Here is a 22,210-nt window from a genome sequence, read left to right on the forward strand (position 1 = left end):
AGTTGGAGCCAATCTGGCAGGGGTGCTGATACCGATATTACTTTATGCAGATGATATTGTTCTCATTTCAGATTCACCGGAGGGATTGCAGTGCCATCTAGATACTTTGCACATCTTTTGTAGAGATAAAGACATCACAGTGAACCTTGGGAAGACCAAAACCATGGTTTTCAGTACCTCAGTAGCATGGGTGACTAGATCTATGTACCAGTTCACATTTGGGGGAGATATACTGGAGCATGTGAGGGAATATGTCTATTTGGGAGTCACCTTCTCTGGCCCACGTTTTTCGTTGAGAGGAGCATCAGAGGCATGTTTGGCACGTGGATATGCAGCACTAGGGGCACTCGAGAGTCAATGTGCTCACATATAGTTCCAGGAGCCCCGGACCAAACTTTGGTTGTTTGACACCCTAGTCACACCTACATTACTATATGGAGCAGAGGTATGGGGTTGCAGCTTGTACCACAAGCGTCTTAGCCCATTCACTGATCAAATTGGAATAGAGAGGGATTATTATGATGGTTGGGATAGCGTGGAAAGGCCATTGATCATGATGATAGCACGCATGATTAGGAGTAAGCCCTCCACTCCACATCCCATTGTTAGAGCAGAGCTAGGGGCAACACCTATAGTTACGGAGGCACTCTTCAGGGCACAAACTAGGCATCTTGCAAGCAAAGAATAGAGCCATCAATGGCTATCAACACAATCTCTCAAATACCTCTAATAGGATATGATGCATTGCACACTATACAGACTTGCTAACTGGGGCTACAATGACAGAAGCAAACAAATCTATGCGAGATGTGATGTGCCTAGAAGCACCACTGTTAAAAAAGCATGTGCATGCATCCTCAATAGAGCTAAATGCTCTATCAACCCAAGAAGAGTCATAACTACATGTGTAAAAACAACAGTCCCTATCTTCAATAAAGGATGCTGACTCAATAGCATTGGATGGTGCATAAGAAATAGACATCCTTGACTCCTTATTCTTCTCCTTGGCTATGCAATAGTGGTCTGGCTTCTTGCAATAGTGGAACTTTCCCTTCTTGGCTTGCGTGCTCCCTTGTTTCTTATTGCCCTGTGAAGTGCCTATAGTCTGAGAGCTTTGCGGAGTATTCTTTGCTTGGCTTCCCTTGCACTTCTGCCGTGCCATAAAAGCTTGCTTAGAGGCTATAACATCCACACCACCGTTCTTTCGTGTTTGCTCTTCCTCTAAGAGCAAACTGACCAACTAAAGGAAAGTAAGTGGTTGTGGGGCAATCCTCATGGTGAGGTTCAAGGCCATATGAAAGGCCAAGTACGAGGGCGGCAATGAATTCAAGCTGGTAGATATCATCCTTGCATCTGAGTAATACTCATCTACATTCATAGAGCTCGCATAAGTCCTGAATTTTATTTAGATGATCCTGCATAGAATCACCCTCATCCATCTTCACAGTCTCAAGCTCTCTCTTCAAGAAAGAGCTAGGTGTCTCATTCTTTCCACATAATATTTGCTCTAAGGTCAGCCATGCTTCTCGTGAAGAAGTTGCAGATAGAATGTGAGGGATGATAGACCACTAAACTGCTAATGCAGTCAATGACAAAGTCTGTGCATCCCGTGTATCCCATGCCTTTTGTATTGTTGATATCTAGGAAAGTGGTTGAGCTGGAGCAAGATGAAGAGACTGAGTCACCTGTTGTTCACATCCTTCTAGAGGAGAATTCTGGTGCAGGCTATTGAAGTTGCGTGCTAACGTGGGGCTAAATGCCAAGGGGATTAGCTGGCCATAGTCTGAGCTGTGAGCTGATGGCTAGCTCTGATACCAAATGTGAGAGAAGAGATAGAAGCTTAGCTGAGAGTGGAGTAGACAATGTAGAGTGTGAGAGCACAAAACCCAATGCAATAATCTGAAGTGTAAATTGCAAATACAAAGTACAACCCCCCTTAAACCTTAGGGTTGTAGGAGGGTGTTCACACCTGAAGTGTGTGAAACATGATAAATGCCTAAAACTATGTAGCATAGGCACATAAAATAAAATGAATAAATTTGGGGGAAAAAGCCTCTCGTATGGAGAGTAAAAAGTGCCTCAGTGTCTTATTGAAGATCACCGACACTCCTTTGTGAGCGTAGGTGTGAGTCAAACCCAACAGGGGTTAGGGATGTTTGTTTCTGATGCACCTTCATCTGCTACTACCGAGTCCACATCCTTTGTTGCAGATAGGGACTATTGTTTTTACACATGCAGTTATGACTCTTCTTGGGCTGATAGAGCATTTAGCTCTACTGAGAATACGAGTGCATGGTTTTTTTATAGTGGTGTTTCTAGGCATATCACATCTCGCAGAGATTTGTCTTCTTCTGTTATTGCAACCTCAGTTGGCAAGTCTGTACAATGTGCCAACAATGCATCATACCTTGTTAGGGGCATTGGGGAGATTGTGTTGATAGCCATTGATGGCTCTATTCTCCGCTTGGAGGATGCCTTACTTGTGCCAAGCATAAAGAAGAATTTGTTATTTATTTGTTCTTTGGCAAGGTGTGGTTCGCAGGTCACCTTTGATGATGATAGATGTATGGTCAGAGATAAGGAACACATGTCATGGGTTATATGAGCTAGATGCTATTTCAGTTGATCAGTCGGTCTATCTAGCGTCTACTCTCACTTCTGCTATGTCGAGGCGGAGTTATGGGATGCTCGCATGAGGCATGTAAACTATGGTAGCTTGATGCTTATGTAGCGTACACAAATGCTTGATGGTTTACCTCTCTTGGAGAGACCTCTTGAGCATATATACAAGAGATGTATTTTGGGAAAAATGCATTGTTTTTTATTTCCTCGTGATGCTTCTTTTAGAGCAATTGCTAGATCACAAATTGTACACTCAGATGTATGTGGCCCTATGCAGACAAAGTCATTGGGCGACTGTTACTATTTTGTCACTTTCATTGATGACTTTACTCGTTTTTGCTGGGTCTACTTTTTGGTGAAAATTTCAGAAGTGTATGATGCATTTTTTGGCTTTTGTAGCACTTGCTAAAAGTCAATGTGGTTGCAAGGTAAAGACTCTCAGTTCGGACCGAGGGGCGGAATACATGTCTTCTATGCTGGATTCTTTTTTGAAGCAGAAAGGCATTGTTCATCAGTATACTACTGCTTATACTCCACAACAAAATGGGGTTGCAGAAAGGAAGAATCAGTCACTTATGGAGATGGCCAGATGTATGTTGAAAGCAAAGAGCTTGCCACACAGTTTTTGGATGGAAGCAATTATGTGTGATTGCCATGTCTTGAAGAGGTGCCCCATCAAGGCATTAAAGAATGCAATGCCTTTCGAGGCTTGGAATATCCAGAAACCTTCTGTTGGACATTTTCGTACTTTTGGGTGTCTTGCATATGTACATATTCCCAAGGTACTCAGGAAAAAGTTGAATAACAAGGCTATTAAATGCATTTTTGTGGGGTACAACAATGAAAGCAAAGGATATAGATTATATGCTCTTGTCTCTAAGAAGGTATTTATCATTAGGGATGTGGTTTTCAATGAAAAATCAAAATTATCCCTTACTAGTTTTGAGACATATCAGGCTGCCAATGATGTATATGTCATGGAGCCTACTCCTTGGTTCACTAACAGTCAGAGTGCCATTGTAGTGGCATGGAACGGAGTGTTTCATGTACGCATGAAACACATTGAGATCCACTATCACTTTTTCAGAGAGAGGCTACATGCAGGTGATATCAGCCTTGTCTACTTTCCTACCACCAGTAATGTGGTAGACATCTTCACCAAAGCTCTTCCTTGTGACAAATTTGAAGTGTTTTGCAATGCTTTTAATTTGACCTCCTTTGGTGGATGACCCTTGTATCTTAATCGCTCTTCACTCCAGGGGGGACTTGTTGGGTTTGACTCACGCCTATGCTCACAAAAGAGTATTGGTGATCTTCAGTAGGACACCGGGGCACTTTTTACTCTCCGTATGAGAGGTTTTTCCCCCCAGATTTATTTCTTTTATTTTATGTGCCTATGTCACACAGTTTGGGCACTTATCACGTTTTACACTCTTCGGGTGTGAACACCCTCTTATAACCCTAAGGTTTAAGAGTTGTACTTTGTACTTGCACCTTATACTTTAGATTATTGCATTGGGTGTCGTGATAATGGGGATGTTACCATGTTGTGATTCTTCAGAATCTCCTATAGAATACAATGAAGCCTAGGAATTCTCTAACTTCTCTCACAAGTTTGAGAATTGGCCAATTTGTAACTACCTCTATCTTCTTGGCTCCGTTTTCATTACCTTTTCTCCTACTATGTGTCCCAAAAACTCTTACTTCTTCACAATAAGTTTACATTTTATGCACAACTTATGCCTCAACTTCTCAAAGACCATCTTCCAAGGTCTTACTATAAACTAGCAAGTCATCTATGTAGATGATGACAAAGATATCTAAGATATCTATGTCCTCCTTGAAGACTTTGTCTATGAACTTGCACAATGTATTGTGTATGTTGCTAAGTCCAAAGCCCAAGTCTTGCCACTCATAACTTTCATATGTAGTGTGAAAGGCTGTTAAGATCTAGTGGCTAAGGTACGTGGTTCCATGTAGTCTCTGCAATAGGTCCTCCACCGAGGGTATAAGATATCAAATTGCACAATGTACTGGGTATGTTGCTAAGTCCAAAGCCCAAGTCTAGCCACACATAACTTCCATATGTAGTGTGAAAGGCTGTCTTTGCAATGTGGATTAAGATCTAGTGGCTAAGGTTCTTGGTTCCATGTAGTCTGTCCAATAGGTCCTCCAACAAGGGCATGGGATGCTTGTTCTTGATGGTGATTTTGTTAAGTGCCCTATAGTCTATGCACAACCTAAGTCCTTTGTCCTCCTTCACAAACAACCCCAGGGCTCTTAAAGGGGATTTACTTGGATGGATGAAACCTTGCTCCCGTAGCTCGTGCAATTGCTTCTTCATATCCATCAATTTTGTGTGTCTCTTGCAGTATGGGGCCTTTATTGTTGGTGCTAACCCCATGGTAAGTTCAATCTTATGGTCCACATTTCACTTGGGCATTTATCCTCTGGGGAATTCTGCAGACATAACATTAGCATACTCTTGTGGCAAGTATTTTACTTCCTTATTCCCCACTTTGGTTCTGCATGTTTCCTCTTCAAGTGGTGTCATCATGAACAAGTACACCATGTCCCTCCTACTTAACTAACTACTCAACTTCTTGGGTACTGCACACCATGATCCTGGGTCTTATACTGGTGGTGGCAGCAATTGTTATGGATCTTGTTGACCTTTAGATCAGAGGAGCCTTTGGGTTACTTGGTCTCGTCTTGGCAGCATGGCAAGTGGCTCCTTCATACTTACTTGCGTCTTCCATATCCTTGTGCTTTTCTCCCTTTATGTACTTCACTGGTGGTCTAGTTGGGAGTTGTAATATGCTGCAAGGGACCCAGACTCCATCCCCTTGCATATCTAGGATCATCTTGTTCACTTCCTTCCCAAACATTGCTAGTATATACTTGCCAAAGAACTCTTGAGCTAATTTTAGGTCATCCTTTGGTACCACCAAAAAGTTTAACTTTGCCTTCCATTGCTTTGCTTCCACTAGCATTGAAAATTCTTGCTTGACTTCTTTAGCCTCTCCTTGTGCAAAGGTCACCATCAATCCTTTAGATGCCTTAGTTAGCTTTTATCTATTGTTTGCAGCACACTCTGGAGTGATGAAAGTGTGTGGCACATGTCTCTATCATGACAGCTGGCTCCCTCTTGTCTACTTTCCCTTGCAAGTGTAGGTAGTGCACGGTGGCCACCCATCCAGCCATATACTAAGGGGGTGCAGTCACTGTGGCACTCTAAGGTGCTCCTGATACTTTTCACCTCCATAGGATATCTCCATGATTCATCGGGGTTGGGGCCCTTTCACCATGCGCACTTGTGGCTGCCAACCTCAAGCTGCTTGATGCAGTATTGTCAGTTGGGTGGCTTGACTATTAGGGCCACCACACTTGAAGCATGTCTGCCTTTTTGATGAGGCTGGTGGTTTCCACCATGATGAGGTAGATCTTGATGACCCATAAGATGAACTTGGAGTTGACTCGTAACGATTGTTCCCCCATCTTCCAATTGCTTTTCTTGGCATCAAGGCTGACTAACTTGCAGTTGGAATCCCTCTTGTAGTTCCAACTCTAACTTTTGATGTGGGTCCTCTTGGAGAGGTTGGCCTTGGCATCCAAGTGCAGGCAATGGGGTTGGTTCCATATTGTGCATGACTCCCTTGTGAGGATCTTTTCCCTTCTAAGTCCATGAGTCTCTTAGCTACTCTCATGGCTTCATCCAAGTGCTCAGGTTCTTGTCTCTCTCTGTCTCTTTTGGGCCACTCTTAAAAGCGGAACAGGAAAACTTGTAGTTTGGTGTTTTCATTCATATCTGGGAGGTGGAGCATCAGCTGATGCATTTGCTAACACAATCCATCTTTCCTTGGGCTTCTTTGAGATTCTTGCACCCTCCTTAACTTTGAATCTTTCCATCTTCAGGATGAAGTACTCCTTTGATATTATTTGGCTCCTCGCCTTTTCTAGCATACACCTGTTGGTTGCATCCTCGTCCAGATAGATAGCTGCTACTTCCTCTTTCTTCTCATTATGCACCTTGGAGTACTTGAGATGCCTGCCTACTTTGGCTATCCACTTCTTGCCATGCTTATTGATACATTTACAAGGCCAGGAGGTTACACAATCACTCACATTCAAGTTTCATTCATTAAATAAATATCACATGCATTGAGAGGATGTAACATTTGCATCCACTTTTCTTCTTCAACATGCGAGAGATATGAGTGATGGCATGGGACATATAAAAAATTTATACATGTAAGGCATTATGAATTATAGCTTTTTGCTTTTGACCATATTTCAGCCTTTTAAGCTGATGTTTGGGAGGTGTATAGTAATCGATGTGTCTGATGGTTCATTATCTGAAATAATGGTTGCAACTCATATCTAACCAACACCACTACTCTAGAACATGTACTGCACAGAGTGGACACTATGCCCTTGATTCTAGCATTTTCAACCTAAAGAATCCAGGAATGTGGGGAACTGATCAAACATGGAGGCTAGATATACTCAAGTCTGCTACACTATTTGACTTTTTCACAAAAGTGGGCTGAGGCAATAACAAAAAATTATGATGCAAAGATTGCAAAAAAGTTCTATATGAACATCATATGTAGTCTGGACTTCCATTGAACTAACCAAGTGACATAGTAACCCACGTCAGCCTTGATGCTATTGGATTTTCTAGTAGGTTAGTTCTTTGTTATCCATAAGAAGTTGCACCCTACTATGTCTAGGAAATGGTCAACTTGAGTAGACATTGCTGAGATCTCGTAGCGAGAATAGGGAATTAAAATTTGGACTTAGATTGGAATGGACACGTGTTAGAGAAACCCACATCATCAAGGAGACCATTTGATTCCTGGTACCTGAGTTCCTTGTTGCTCATTCAAAGTCAACACCTTGTTACCCCTAGGCCAATCCCAAGCTGAGAGCAGACGTCACATTTTTTGTGTATAGAATTGCATCCAAAAAGATAGGTGCCGTCCACAAGATATGCTGTAGGATCTTGCTAAGATCTCTTGTGAAATGTCCTTCTGCAGTGTTGCTTTGTTCTGATACATTGGTAACTTCAAATTTCCTCACACATCATCATAGGATATCATGCTTGCCTTGTATACTTGGCCTATAAAGGTCAAGTCATTGGGTATTGTAAGTTTAATGTCTTCGTGATTCCACCTAGTGATAATACATCAGAAAGTTTGAGATTTCCTCCATTGTGCACTAACCCAACGGTCAATAGAGGACTGTCCTATTCACAGTCAAGAATCCTAAATGTGTGGCCAGCCAAAACATTCCTCTTGCCCTTCTGAATTATAACTTCTAATTCCATCTCCACCAGGATTAGACATCACAGGGTGATGTCTTGGGTTGTGGTAACACAGGTTCTTCCTACCATCACATTGCATGATGTCTCTTGATCAGATAGTAAAGGGCCTAGTGATCAATGATAAAGACAAATCTTTTGGCGGGAAACAATGTTCAATTCTAAAAGGTCCAAACCATATGTAAACCTTCCCTTTCCATGATGGTACAATTTTTTTGCCCCAGATGATCTGTCTTTTAGCAAAGGTAACAGGAATGGGAAATCCATCTAGGCTGCACCAAATACATGGAAACTGTTATTACAATTAGTTGGTCGTAAAATGGGCGCACTTGCTAAACCTTTTAGTACTTGAATCATCATTGATATTTTCGCAGTCATAGCCTCTACAGTCTAAATAGTGTACTTTTTAGTCGTCGTAAACCTTCCACATGATAGGAGTTCAACGTAGATGCTTTGTACCATGTATCTTGTTATTATAAGCCAAATTTGTCAAAAATCATTTCTTCAATTTGCTGCTCAATTTCATTTTCCTTTCTATTTCTAAATTAGGTTCTAAGAATAGATTAGTGTCAGATTTCAAGTTTCATTTATTCATGGGACATCATGAGCATAAAGAATATAACTCTTTAGGTTTACCCAACTAGAAGAATAATCTTCACTAGGATGATTTCTAGGAATCTTTTTGATTCTTTATAGCTTCAACTGAACTTTCAGAAATGCTAGCTTTTGCATGTACTTTTACACTGTGATTTGGGAAGAACCCAAACTTGAAGATACTGTACCCATTGTGATCGTGATAGAGGTGGAATTAAGTCAGATTATTCTATGCTTTTAGATTGATTGAAAGTGAACGCACAAAGCAATCTACTTACCAGAAAATTGATTTCCTTTTTGTGCCAGATTACTTACAATGACTTTCAAAAAAGCTTAGAGCAATTTGGGGTGCAGCTCTCTAATGACGAACTGAATGAGATGCTTTTGTTTGTTGACAAGAAGCATGCTGGAAATGCTAGGTATAAACTGTTATTTTATATGGAATTTAGTAGTGAATGATGTTTACCAAAGTGACCATTATGCAAACGTTTTCTCATTGTAAGAGTAACAAACAAATAGAGAACAATTATGCAGAAAAAAAGTGTGAAGCAAGTAAAACGTGTTATTGCTAAAAGCTGTTTTTTGACAAATATGCAAAAGGTCCAGTCTATACTCATGTAGCTGAGGCATGTGAAAACACTAAAACCTTCTGAATGCAGAGTTAAATGATGCCTTGGTATGAGATAAATCATGTATAATGTTTGAGTGTCAAAGTATGAATAAGAATGTAACTCGTGTTGTTTTCTTTTTGCAGGTACCACAAATTCACAAAACTTTTAAGAAATTTAGACAGGTATATCTCAAGCAAAGATTCCTTTGCTAAATTATTAGTGGACCTCAAAGAATCCCTTGATGTTTCCTTCTCTTTCCACCCCCCCACCCACAAACCTCAGTGAGGATTGCCACCAAGGAAAACCACAAAGTACAGGATTCCATATCAAGGAGCATATTAATAGCAAGGAACCAAGGAACATGACTTCTCCCTAGTTCTATAAACTGAGGAGGTGTTGAGTAGAAGGCCAATGAGATAAACAAAGTGTGACTCTTGTGGGTATGAAGATAAGCCTCCATCCCATCTCGGAGGAGGTTAGAGACCATTTTTGAGGTTTATCTTTACCAAGGTGCGACCTACTCTCCCTATTCTTTTGCAGGCTGATACAAGTTTGTGGCAGAGTTTGTACAAGGTTTTAGAGCAAAGGCTCCCATGTTACTGGAAGGAGATTGATAAACAGCCAATCTCTGGGACCCACAGGTCTAGGATTGAGACAGGTTCCAGCTTGGGAGTGCACACACATTCAGTGGACTGTTTGGAAGGCTGGACCTACCCACTTTGTCAGGGTTTGGAGAGATATGTATAGGGAGGTAGACTTGGAGATCCTTTATTAGGTGGTGGGTTGCAAGAGGGATGCACAGGCTTCTTGGCTGAATATTGATGCAGCATTCATGGTTGGGCAATCTATTCTCACAATTGGGCATCCCCATGTTAATAGCAAGAAAAGTGAGAGAAACTCCACCACCCACACACCCCACCCGACACACACACCACACAGACGAAACGTGCCCCCAGGGCACTCTGCTCTGCTCCCTAGGGGCATGTGCCCAACACTTTCTTCACTGTGCAAGAGGGTGGTTGTTTAGATTTGGGCAAAGGGCAGCATGGCTTATTTCCCTGACCTCCCTTGGAGGAGGATCCGAGTCTTATCACTCACAAAGAAGTTATGGAGATTTGACCTATACATTGGTTGTTCAAATATCCAAGAGTTGAGACTATGGATTTGGGAAGGCTGAGCCTTGCATGAGTTGGATTGGGATCCAAGAGAGTGGAGCTGGTCAACCAGTCACTATCCCAAAAGACAATGAGCTTCTTCCCCTACACAATATGGATTGCTAGGCACATTTTGATGTAAAACAATATTAGTTGGGCCTTGTTGTGAAGCAAACACTGAGCAGAGCAAAGCATCAAGGACCTTTTTAGACGTACTTTCTGGAGATGCCTATGAGATAGTTGATGATTGAAGAGGATCTTATACTTCCTTTGGCTAGTAGCACATGCGGTTCTAGCAGTTGGCAGCTGGTTGGTTCAGATGCAGCAAGACAAGGTCTGCCAACATTGCATAGAGCAGCTTGGAGGCCCTGAAGCACTACCCATGGTCTGTGAGGTTGTCGAGCTGGTTTGAAGAGGAGCTTGTAGGATACTCATTGATAGAGCCCAACCTTGGGTGTGTCACTTGGGTTGCTTTTGCTTGTAGAATCAGTTAGCGATGTTAGCTACTCTATGAGATGGAGATGCATGATACGATCTTCATCATTGAGGTTGGCTCGTTTGCACTTGTGGGCCTAGAGGCTTTGCCCAACTGCGAGGTACTAGATTCTACTATGTCACTATTGGAAGTGGAGAGATTATTGGTAGTCTTACAGGGTGGCACTTTTGGAAGGCTCTTTCAACTGATCTTCAATAGTGAGAGCTGTTTGATATATACCACCTTGGCAGAGCTCTAATCATCCATCATTCACTCCCTCAAAGGCTAATACAAACAGCTTTAGGAGGGCGCTCAACATCGGCAAGAGCTTTGGCAACAATTCCTTCACAGTTGTGGTTGCCATGGCTTGATTTTCACCCTACAGGATGGCAATACCTGATGGTATTACACTCCTTCACTAGGGCTTCTTTCTCCCACCCACCACCAAATTGCCTCAAGAGGCCATATACATATATGATTTGACTTGTATTCAACTCCAACTAGATTGTTGAGCACTTGTACTTCCTTATATTCTTCTTTTGAGTAGTATAATTAGGCACACCTTTTTTTTGCATGAATTGGCTTGTTAAACAGACTTCAAGGATTATAAGTCAAGATGGGACAAACTTCTTCAAGAGTTTGCCTTTAAATTATGATATAGAAAAGGGAAATTTAATATAGTTGCAGATTCTGTTAGCAGAATGCCCATTATCAAAGGATTGATTTTTACTCAATGCACTAGCGAATATCAAGGTTGTCAGTGCTGAGTGCCATGTAGACCTCTTTGGCAGCAATGTAGATACGAGGATTGTCCCATGCAGCAGGTCTAGAGAGGGTAGATGATGACAGAATCCTGAAGATAGCACAGCAGCAGGATGGAGTGATGGACATAGCAATACTGAATTCTGGGAAGATGAAATGCAGGTATATGCAGCCTGGTGATAGCCTCTGGCTGTGTGAGCAGCAGTTGGTAATTGAAATGCAGCAATGTGCAGGGATTGAGAGCAAAAGGGAAGCTATAAGAGAGGGGCAGGAGATGCAGGCAACATCTCTTCAATGGTGTAGGGCAGCAGTCTGATCAACAGCAGATCATGAGAGATGATCACAATGAGGATGTGAGAGGAAAGAGAATCTGGCAACAGCATATGAGCTAGCAGGGAGACATTGCAGAGCTGGTGAAGCAAAGTGGGGCCAAAGGGATAAAGTGTTGATAGTGGAGTGAACATAGAGTCCCCTTTTCTGGAACATGCTGAGCCAGTTGTTCTACTGTATATTCTGGAGTCTCGTTTTAATTGCTTCAATGCTTTTTGGGATTGTTTTAGTAGGCATAAAATGCTGAAGCATCCCCTGGATTTTCAGGAGATCAGGACCACACAGCCGAAGAAAAGAGAAGGCAGCTTCTTCTCTTCAATCACCTTTTGAGATTAGAATCCATCCATACTCTTGGACAAAGGGCATATTACAGTGGAATCCAGGAGAGTGGGTTTGGAGGGATCCATTCCTTGATAGACCTTGTGATGTGCTCTTCTTTGGCTACATTACTAGGCTGGGGAAGAAAATACAGATGAGCAGGATCAGCAGAGCACAGCCAGCAGCCTCCCCTCATTGGAACAGAGAGGGAATCACAGAGTTCCTATGTGACTTTTGGAGGAGGCTACATGATAGCTTCAGGCATAGGAAGATCTCTCTCTTCCTATGGCTTGTAGCTCACACGAGCTTAGCAATTGGCACGTGGTTTGGATACCGCAGGGACCCAATAGCATATGCAAGATGTGGCAACCCAACGGAGACACAGAGACATTGCCTATGGGACTGCCCCCAGAGCCCATGAGCTTTGGAGGAGAGCCCTCAGGATAGTATTTCATGACACAGCAAAGACCATGGTGGCTGCTTGGGGGGCTGTAGCATGGGTCACAGACAGAGGCCCAGCATATGGCTATGAGTATGTTTAAGGGAGCTACTCTTTTCTCATCATTGGACAGCATCTGAGCAGGGTTCTCACTCCAGATCACTCATAGGCATAGTGGACTCGGGTACTACCACAAATGGCAGTTAATTGCCAGCAAAAAGTTGTAATTTTGGGTGGTTTAACATGTGTGAACATGGGCTAAAGCCAAAACAGGCCAAGGCCATTCAATGTGTGAACAAGGGTCAAAGCCCACTTGATGAGGTGGCAGGCATGCATTAAATTTACTAAGGATTTATTAGATTAACCATTAAGCATATCATGCCAAGGCTGGGTGGATAATCTACAGCTCATTTGCCACCTTTTCCTGTGTCTTTGCTAAACCCTATTTTCTGCATTAGACCAGCAATCAGCCATAGGCGATCTATCAAAATGTATAGTAAATTTGTACCCTTCACAAGTAACAAAGAAACTTAAGAGTATTCAGACCTTAGATGAGCCCAGGTGTTTCATAACCAATCAAGCTACGAATGGTGAAGTAGCTTTTATGTTCATGGCATAGAGAGACTGCATGCTTAGATACTTGTATTCTCAATATTATCATGATCTTAAGATTACCAATACACTATGTAAATACGTAGATTCTTAATATTATCATAATCTTGAAGATTACCAATACACTATCTAAAACTGACCGTATGGACCTCCCCTAGCATCCCATGAGAAGGTGCTAGGATTCTCCCTGCACTTAGAATTCTCCTGCAATATGAAAACCATATGAAACAGTTTGCAGATCAGCAAAGTGGTTTTCAAAACCTTTCTAAGGTCACACGAGGGTTTTGAAAACCCCCCCTTGCTATTAAACCAAAAAAAAAAGAATTCTGCTTGCTTTTTCCCCTAGGCATCACCTATTCTTGACCTTGGACTCTCTTTCCACATGGTGTTTCCTAAGGGTAGCAGGGGTTTTTTGGAGGGTCACCATGCAGGGTGGGTTTTTGAGGGAATCCCCAGTTTTGGGAGAAAACCAACCACCATCCCCCCACCTCCCCCCCCCCCCCCCCCCCGCGCCCAAATGATGCACCTACACTCGTTCACTCACTCAACATGGCATAGAAAGGTAACACAATATGTGAGAGCAAGGTATAATCTTGTATTATTCAATGAAAGAAACGATACAACATAGGCACATCCCAGGACTACACCCTCGTGGCATCGCACATATGAGGGTTCACCACTAGGTATAGGGAATCACATGTAGAGTGGAAACCTAGGGCTTAGAGTCACTACTACTCCCTATATAGGTGTTTCTGGTGGCAACACCATGGTATAGCTACAAAGCCCTTACACTCACCCCCACTTACTAGATTGCTGTCCTCACCCCTCAACAATCTACGGGTAGAGTTTATTGACTTATCCGGTGTCTTAATACAACTTCTTCTAATAAGCTGGCCAGTGCTTTGTTGTGGTCTCTCCATTTCTTCAAGAATTCTTTTGCATCCTGATCTTCAGCTTTGGCAACTCCTGAGGCTAAGGCAGGGGGTGTGATGACTTATTTTCCCATTGCTAACTCAAAGGGTGTGTGGCCTGTGGTGAAGTGGATTGAGCTGTTATAGTGAAACTCAAGCCCATCAAGGTACAAGGCTCAATCTTTTTGGTCCAACTAAGCGTAGCTCCTGAGATAGTTTTCAATGCCTTGGTTCACTCTCTCTGTTTGCTTGCCCATTTGTCTCGGGGTGGAAGGAGGATGAGAATCTCAACTGTGTTTTCAAAGTCTTAAAGAGTTCCTTCCACATGTCACTCATGAATCTACCATCTTGATCTGAGACGATGGCTAAGGGTAAGCCATGTAGCTTGAACACGTGCGTGAAGAAGAGGCGGGCTACCTCGGCATTCAATGGTGGTTTAGCAAGCATGAAGTGAGATTGCTTAGAGAAATAGTCCACCACTAAAAAGATGATGGTATAACCATGGGATTCTGGGAGCTCCACAATAAAACCCATGCTAGTGACATTCCATGGCCGGCTAGGTATTGACATTGGTTGAAATAATCCTACTGGCTTAGAGTGTGGTGCCTTCACGAGTTGGCAAGTAGGACACGTCTTGATATAGTCTTCCTTCATGTTTGACCAAAAGAACTACTTTCTGAGTGGTTCAAGTGTCTTACTTTGTCCCTTATGGCCACCCAACTTTCCATCATACACTTCATATAATATAACCTTCTTCAACTCCACACTGTTGGGAGTATACAATCTCTTGCCTATAAACAGAATTCCCTCCTCTAGGGTATAGATGACATGTGGTGCTTTGTCAACTTTCACCTCTTCTATAATCTTGTGCATTTCTTGGTCATGTTCCAAAGCCTCCTTTACTAAATGGAGGAAGTTGCTACTGACCACACTGATAGCTTTCAAATCGGCCTTGCGACTTAGAGCATCTGTTGTCTTGTTGGTGGAGCCTGGCTTGTGTTTGATCTCCAAGTTGAACTCTGCTAGAAAGTTGAGCCATCGGGCTTGTTTGGCAAACAACTTTGGTTGGGATTGGAAGTATTTGAGTGATATGTTGTCTATGAAGACCACTGCGTGTTTGTCTTGAACATAGTGCTTCCATTTTCGAAGGCACTCAATCACTGCTAGCATCTCCTTCTCATATGTGCTCCATCTGGTTTCTGCATCAGTGAACTTCTTGGATTCATAAGCTATGGGGTGGTCATCTTGTACTAACACTCCCCCAATACCATAATCTAATGCATTTGTGGAGATTTCGAAGGGCTTTGTAAAGTTGGGCACTTTGGGTACAGGGGTTTGACTCGTACATTTCTTCATCAGCTCAAAAGCGGCATGTTGCTTGCTTCCCCATGTGAAATCGCCATCTCCTTTGGTGTAGGTGTGGTTACTAGGCTATAATCCTTTATGAATCTTCTATAAAACACCGTGAATCCTAGGAATTCCCGAACTTCCCTCATGGTCTTTAACACAAGTCAATTCTTTACTGCTTCTACTTTCTTGGGGTCTACTTTGATGTCGGTCTCGCGATGAAACCTAGGATTTCTAACTCCTTCACTGGAAACTCACATTTTTCAAGCTTGGCATACAATTCGTGTTGTCTTAGCTTCTCAAAAACTAGGCATAAGTGTCTTTTATGTTCCTTTAGAGTTTTACTATACACTAGGAGATCATCTATGTAGTTAATGATAAAGACATCTATTTCAGGCCGGAAGACTCCATCCATTAGGTGACAAAAGGTGCCTGACCCATTATTCAATCCAAAACCTAGGACGAGCCATTCAAAGCTTCCATATCAGGTATGAAAGGTTGTTTTGGGAATGCCTTCTTTTGCTATACGAATTTGATGGTACCCTGACCTAAGGGTCTATACGACTGAATTATTTGGCTCCATCTAAGAGGTCTTTAACTAAGGGCATGGAATACTTGTTCTTGATGGTGATTTTATTAAGGGCCCTATAATCTACAAATAGTCGGAGTCCCCTAGGGATTTCTTGGATACCTGGGGGTTGTGGCTCCTCTCCTCCATATACACTAGTGACTGCTACTCTAGACCCACTTGAGGAGGCTGTGTCGTCCATGGGGCATCTGTTTTGATAGTGGAGTCCCCCGCACTTGAAACATCTAATCCTTGTGGTTGAGCCTTGGGGTCTCCACCATGATGTATTTGATCCAGCAAACCCATACAAGGCACTCGGAGTTGGTTTGTAGTGGTTGTTTTCCCATCAGCCAACAACTCCTCTTGGCACCAAGGTGGATTGTGACGTGGCTAGGGTTATGCCTAAGACTTGACCCTGCACCTCTAGGAAGGGGCCTCTAGGGGTATTGGGTCTTGAGGTCCAAAAGTTGTTGGCAAGGTTGATATTGAATCTGGTCTGGCTCCCTTGGGCTATCCTTCTCCCTTCTAGGTCAACTAGTCTTTCAAGCATCCTCATGGCCTTAGCTAAATTGGTTGGCTCTTATCTTTCCACATCTCTTCTGGCCCATTCTTGCATGCCAGATAGGAATCCATGTAACTTAGTGTTGGTGTCCACATTGGGTAGCTGTAGCATCAGATGCTTATATTTGCTAACATACTCCTTCATCTTTCATTATGTTTGCTTGAGATTTCTCCATTCATCTCTAACTTTGAATATTTCTCCATCTTTGGGATGAAGTAGTCTTTGAGTTCCTCTTGGAGTTCTTCCCATGAAAAAATAGTGTGTCCTTGCTTCTATTCCAGTAGGTACCAATTAGCTGCATCTTCCTCTAAGTAGATGACTGTCACTTCTCCCTTCCTATCTTCAGTGATCCTGGCATACTTCAAGTATTTGTCTTGATGAGGAGGGGGAGAGTAAGATGTGGTGGTGATGGTGGTAGAGGTAGGGGCGATGGAGGTGGGAGTGGTGTTGGGATGGTGGCGCTAGTGGAGGAGAAGCAGTGGTACTTGATATATGTCCACAAGAAGAAGAGGACTATTTGGACTATGTGGAATAAAATTGGAGGTTGCCAAAAAAAAGCTCACTCAAAAGCTCACTTCTTGCATGCACTCATTCTATATGGCTATATCCCTTAAGAAAAAAGAAAGTGAACTAGTAAGGTTTCAAAGAATATAGGAGAAATGGAAGGCTTTTACTTGCATAGTTAACATGGCCTTGATGGTTGAGATTATGCAAGAAGTAATGAAGCTAGCTAACGTAGAAACACTTGAAAATCTTGCACAGAAATTAGTTGTGCAAGCTAAGTATGATAGCATAATGAAGAATAATACTTGGGAGCTTGTGGATTGGTTAGCCAAGAGGAATATCATTGGCACAAGTGGGGGTAAAGCACAAGGCTTATGGGACCTTAGAAAGGTACAAAGCCAAATTACTCACATGGATTTTATAGGTAGAAGTGTTTGCTTTACAAGAATCCCTTGCTCCAACTATTAAAATGGGTACTTTTTGCATAATACTTTTAATAGCCACTCACAAGAGGTGGCCTTTCAGCCTATACAATGCCTTATTCATCTTAAAAAATTTTGTTCTTAGAATGGGGGGCCTCAAACCTTGGTGGCTAAGCCATGTACATCTTCTCCTTGGTCACCACCCAAGCATTCTATGAGAACCTACTCCAAAACACCGATGGAAAATTTGATATTTGACCTAATATTCCAAAAATATATGCGAGGCAACCAACTTTCTACATCCCAATGGATAATTTTAGATGGAATTCCTGTCTCTCTCTCCTTTGTACTTGGTGGGTTGGGGCATTTTGAACTTGCCATAGTCGTCTTATGAACTGTCACTCTCCCCCTCTTCCCTATAGTTTTGTCTTTTGTCTTTCTTTTTGTCCTTCTTCTTGCTCCTTGCTTTAACTACCTTCTCCTTGTCTTTCCTTGTATTCGGAGCTCTCCTAGAAGTCTTCTCTCCACCTAACCTATCTACCAACCTATCCATCTCTCTTGCAATTTGTGTCTTTTCTCCTCTTCCTGTTGCTGTATCACCCACTCTCTATAACCCTACTCCACTTCTAGTTTTCTTCTCCTTTCCTCTTCTTCTCCATTTGCATGTTCCTCCAGATTGAGTCCAACATGCCTGACATGCCCAATTGAGTCCAACATGCTTGACATGCCCTCCAACTGCCTCTCTAGACCGGCTATTTTCTCCTCTTGAGCTACTCTTCATTCTTGACCTCGGCTTTTTTTCCTTTCTTTAACTGTTAGGATGGGTGCATTCTCTTTGTCATCCTTCATGTTGTTGTGGGAAGCTACGTCTCGACATGATTTCTTTGGTGCACTGGACCTCCTCTCCTGCTTCCGTGTTGATCACTCCACTCTGAGCAAGAGCAATTTAGGGCTGGCGCCGACATCATGAAAATTAGGTCCTAGCCGCCCCAAGTGCGCATGAAATGAAAACGGAGCTCCTGACGAGCTCGAGACTCGCCTTGCACCTGGTCCCATCGGCCGCGGAGGGAGTGGATGATGTCAGATGGAGGTCCAAAGTACTGCGAAATTCGCGTGTACTGAAAGTCTCTCCCTGCCAAAAACCTCTTGACACTGCACCTTCCAGATGTGCCATCCAGTAAGACTCCCTACAATCTCCCATACCTTAGAGCAGTCTGCTGTGGGCTCCAGTACTTGGCGGATGGATAGAGCCTCCAAGCCGACCACTGCGCAAGACCCAGCCTCAATGATGAAAATCGTGTCCTGCATCCTGGCCTCATACAAAAGGTGACGTGGACCTAGCTAAGTGCCTACCAACAAAAAGCTCCCATGAGATACATCCCAGGTTGGGTGCTATACGATGGAGAATGCGGCATGCTCCTCTCCAGACGAGTTGCGTTGCCTCACACGACCAAAGGCAATGCTTTGGAGTTTCTAGAAACCGCCGTGTGCAGCTTTTACAATCTCGATCCTTTTGCATTTGGTTTAACCAACTCCCCACCGCTAGGCCTCCATGTGCCAACAACCATAAGAAATACGAAACCCTCCTCGAGCTCCCATAGGCGGCACTAGAAAGTCCACCAAAAAGCATTCATGATGTTGTGCACCGCCCAACACCTGCTACGCGAAGGTGCCCAGTCCATGTCCTCCTACATCAGTACGTGTCTGCCAATCCTGGCTGTGTACTTCAGGCACCTCGGTGGCTTCTTGGCAACTGCAGTGGCCGACCATAGCCACTCTTGAGGGTCCCACTCCAGTTCATCAAGTGGCCTGCCCTCCCATATCTAGAGGCGCCACTCCCGGAGCTCCTCCCAAAACACATAAGGGTCCAAACGCCATGTCTTTCCTTGAAGGCCAACCACTCGAATCCTCCTCCACGAAAGGGCAAATAACCCCTCTTCCTGCTACCCTCTGTTAAGGACCAGACACCCCCCCTCCTGCATGGTAAAGAAATTCCCATGTGGAGCGCCGCCCACTCTACCTACCACTTGTAGGGGGATGCTTGTTAGTGAAAACCTAGTGGCCTATACCTCACCAGGCTCTACTAGCTCTCATATCAGGGGGTCAAGCCACTCCTAAGGTATTGCTGCATTAATCTCCCTTATTTTGAACTCAAGTTCTCTCTGGCAACTTGATGCCTGCTGCAACACCTCGTGGTCCACCATCCTGTACACCTCCCACCATGTCCTATTGGTGCAAGCCGGGCGGCCTCCCAACCAGCCCACTGGATGTGGAGGCGCTCGCCAATCTGTATCCCATCCCGATCTCTGACCTGGGGGTTCTAGATCATGGGCTGGCGACCTATCTCCTCCTGGCAGACTGGGGGGCTCTGAATTAGGGCCGTACGAAGGCCTTGCCACACACGAAGTGAGTTGTGCAGGAAGGAGGACCTGGGGGATGTGATCTAGGCCATCGTGAAGATCCATCTCATGGACGGCCTCCAATCACTGCCAAGCCTCGATCTACACTCCTGGAGACCCTCCTGCAATAGGACCTTCCATGTTTGCCCTCCTAGTGTGAGACGGCAGACTACTAGCTTGCCCAAAAGGGCCAGACCCTGATACTCTAGGTCTATGATCCCAAGCCCTCCCTCTGACCAATGCCGGATGATGGTCGCCCACGCCACCTTGGCCCAGGAGTCCTTGGAACCGGTTGACCCGGCCCAGAGAAAGTTCCGCACTATGTGGCGAAGCTGAATTAGATAGGACGAGGAGAAGCACCAACACGAGGTGATGTACCAAGCCGTCGCTAGGAGGACCTGGTTAACCACTAGGGCTTGGCCCTCTAGGGAAAGGCGAGCTGTACTCTAGTAGGTCACCTTCCTCCGAATAGAGTCGAGGAGTGGAAGAAACTGTTGGGCAGGAGTGATATTGAGTCCCACCTGGAACCCTAGGTAATGGACGGTCTACCCTCTGCACACCCATCTAAATCCTAAGTGGACGCCCCACTCCATGCTAGAGTCCGGGTCTGTAAGGAAACCAACTGACTTTCGCCAGTTGATTTTCACTTCTGCTGCAATGCAAAATACCTTGAGAGCTAGTCTCACTCTCTCTAGCATCAACTCATCGTCCTCTACGTAGAGTGTTGTATCATCTACATACTCTGAGTCTAACAACTCCATCTCCACTCACACGTGACCTGAGGAAGTGAGTCATCGCCTCTATAAAGAGTAGGAACATATACATGGTCAAAGGGCAGCCTTGCCAGACCGATCTCTCCAGTCGAAACTCCTCCCCTAGCTTGCCACCTATGAGAACCCTGCTGGTAGCCGATCTGTAAAGTGCGGAGACCCCGCGGATCCATGCCTGCGGGAAGCCCAACCTCACCATGGTGCCCTCTAAGAAGTCCCAGTCAACCCTATCATAGGCTTTCTCGAAATCCAGGAGTAGTACTGCCAATCCCTGACCACTGTGTTGGGCCCACTCTGTTGCCTCAAAGAAGGTGAAGACATTGTCTAGGATGCTCCTATCCTAGACAAAGCCTGTCTGTGTGCCATGATGTCTGGAAGCACAAGGCGGAGTCGCCTACCAATTATCTTTGCCAGTGCCTTGTAGGCCATTGACAGCAAGGTGATTGATCTCCACTGGGATAGCTCCAACCGGTCTTCCCCTTTGGGGAGGAGACTCATAAGACATGCCGATAGACTCCCTGGCATCCTTCTTGAGCTGAAATTCTCCTGGAAGGCCAGCAGTAAGGGGTCCTTCACCACCTCCCGGTAGGTAGTGAAGAAGGCCTTAGAAAGGCCATCCTCTCTTGGGTATGTCTGCCTGTCCTGTGCATGGAAAGCCTCCTCAAGTTCCTTCTCTATGAAGGGGTCTAGGAGGGAGCATCCCATCTCCTCCGAGGGACGGGATGTGATCACAGACCTGTTGTCTACATCGCTATCCTTTGGTGGCTGAGGTTGTCTCCTGCTGGAAAAGGCATCTGTAGTAGTCACTGGAAATCTCCATCACCTCATCTGGGGTAGAGCGAATCCTCCCATACTGATCCTAAAGGCTGCGTATCTGCTCTCTTGAGGTGCAGGGCTGATACACTTGGAAAAACTCCTTGCACATCATGTCCCCCTTCTGCTGCCAAAAGGTTGCTGAGGTGTGGAATGAAAACTCTGAGTGCCTGTCCTCTAGGCCAGCAAGGGCTGCTTATGTGCGCACCTCCTGTGTGAGGAGGGTGGGATCCCCTAGTGCCTCCTGTATAGTCTCTGCCTGGCTGCTAGGTCTTGCTGGAGTGCTCTCTCCTCCTCCCAGCTCTACTGCCTGGCTTGTAGGGCTGGCTCTTGGCAGATACTGCTCGACTCAGCTAGGACCTCTGCAACCTCCTTTGTGATCCAGTCCCTTCAGCCCCACTCCCTAGTCCAAATCTGCTCAATCTATCTCTTCACCTCCTCTCTCCTATAGATCGAATTTGGGTTCCGACAGGATTGTGTGTCTAGGGTAGAGGCTGTGGCATCAAGTGTCAGGAGAATCGCGTAGTGATCAGACAAAGTGGTGCCAACCAACTGCCCTACCTGGTCTCTGCGAGAGCATCCCCACTCTCCCACATAAAACCTATCCAGCCACTCTCGCAAAACACCGCCTAGCCGCTTGTATCCCCAAGAGAAGTCTAGCGACCTCTTCCTCC

General features: G+C 44.4%; 1 protein-coding gene across 8 annotated transcripts in view; it reads left to right on the forward strand.

The window, feature by feature from the left end:
- LOC148040543 (uncharacterized) overlaps positions 1-22,210 on the forward strand; it is a 99,884-nt gene that overhangs the window by 67,606 nt on the left and 10,068 nt on the right. For 7 of the 8 annotated variants that reach the window (XR_015694956.1, XR_015694955.1, XM_087700678.1 and 4 more), the window contains exons 6-7: positions 8,846-8,958; positions 9,294-9,332. Coding sequence is in view for 6 of the 8 variants with exons in the window: in XM_087700678.1 (XP_087556804.1) it covers positions 8,846-8,958; positions 9,294-9,332 (152 nt within the window). In the remaining 2 variants the exon portion in view is untranslated. The remainder of the gene's footprint in view (positions 1-8,845; positions 8,959-9,293; positions 9,333-22,210) is intronic. The other variant, XM_087700687.1, reaches the window with a different exon arrangement.

Source organism: Lygodium microphyllum, chromosome 2 (genome assembly GCF_053477565.2).
Source record: "Lygodium microphyllum isolate KBCC chromosome 2, Lygodium_microphyllum_v1.1.10, whole genome shotgun sequence".
NCBI lineage: Eukaryota > Viridiplantae > Streptophyta > Polypodiopsida > Schizaeales > Lygodiaceae > Lygodium > Lygodium microphyllum.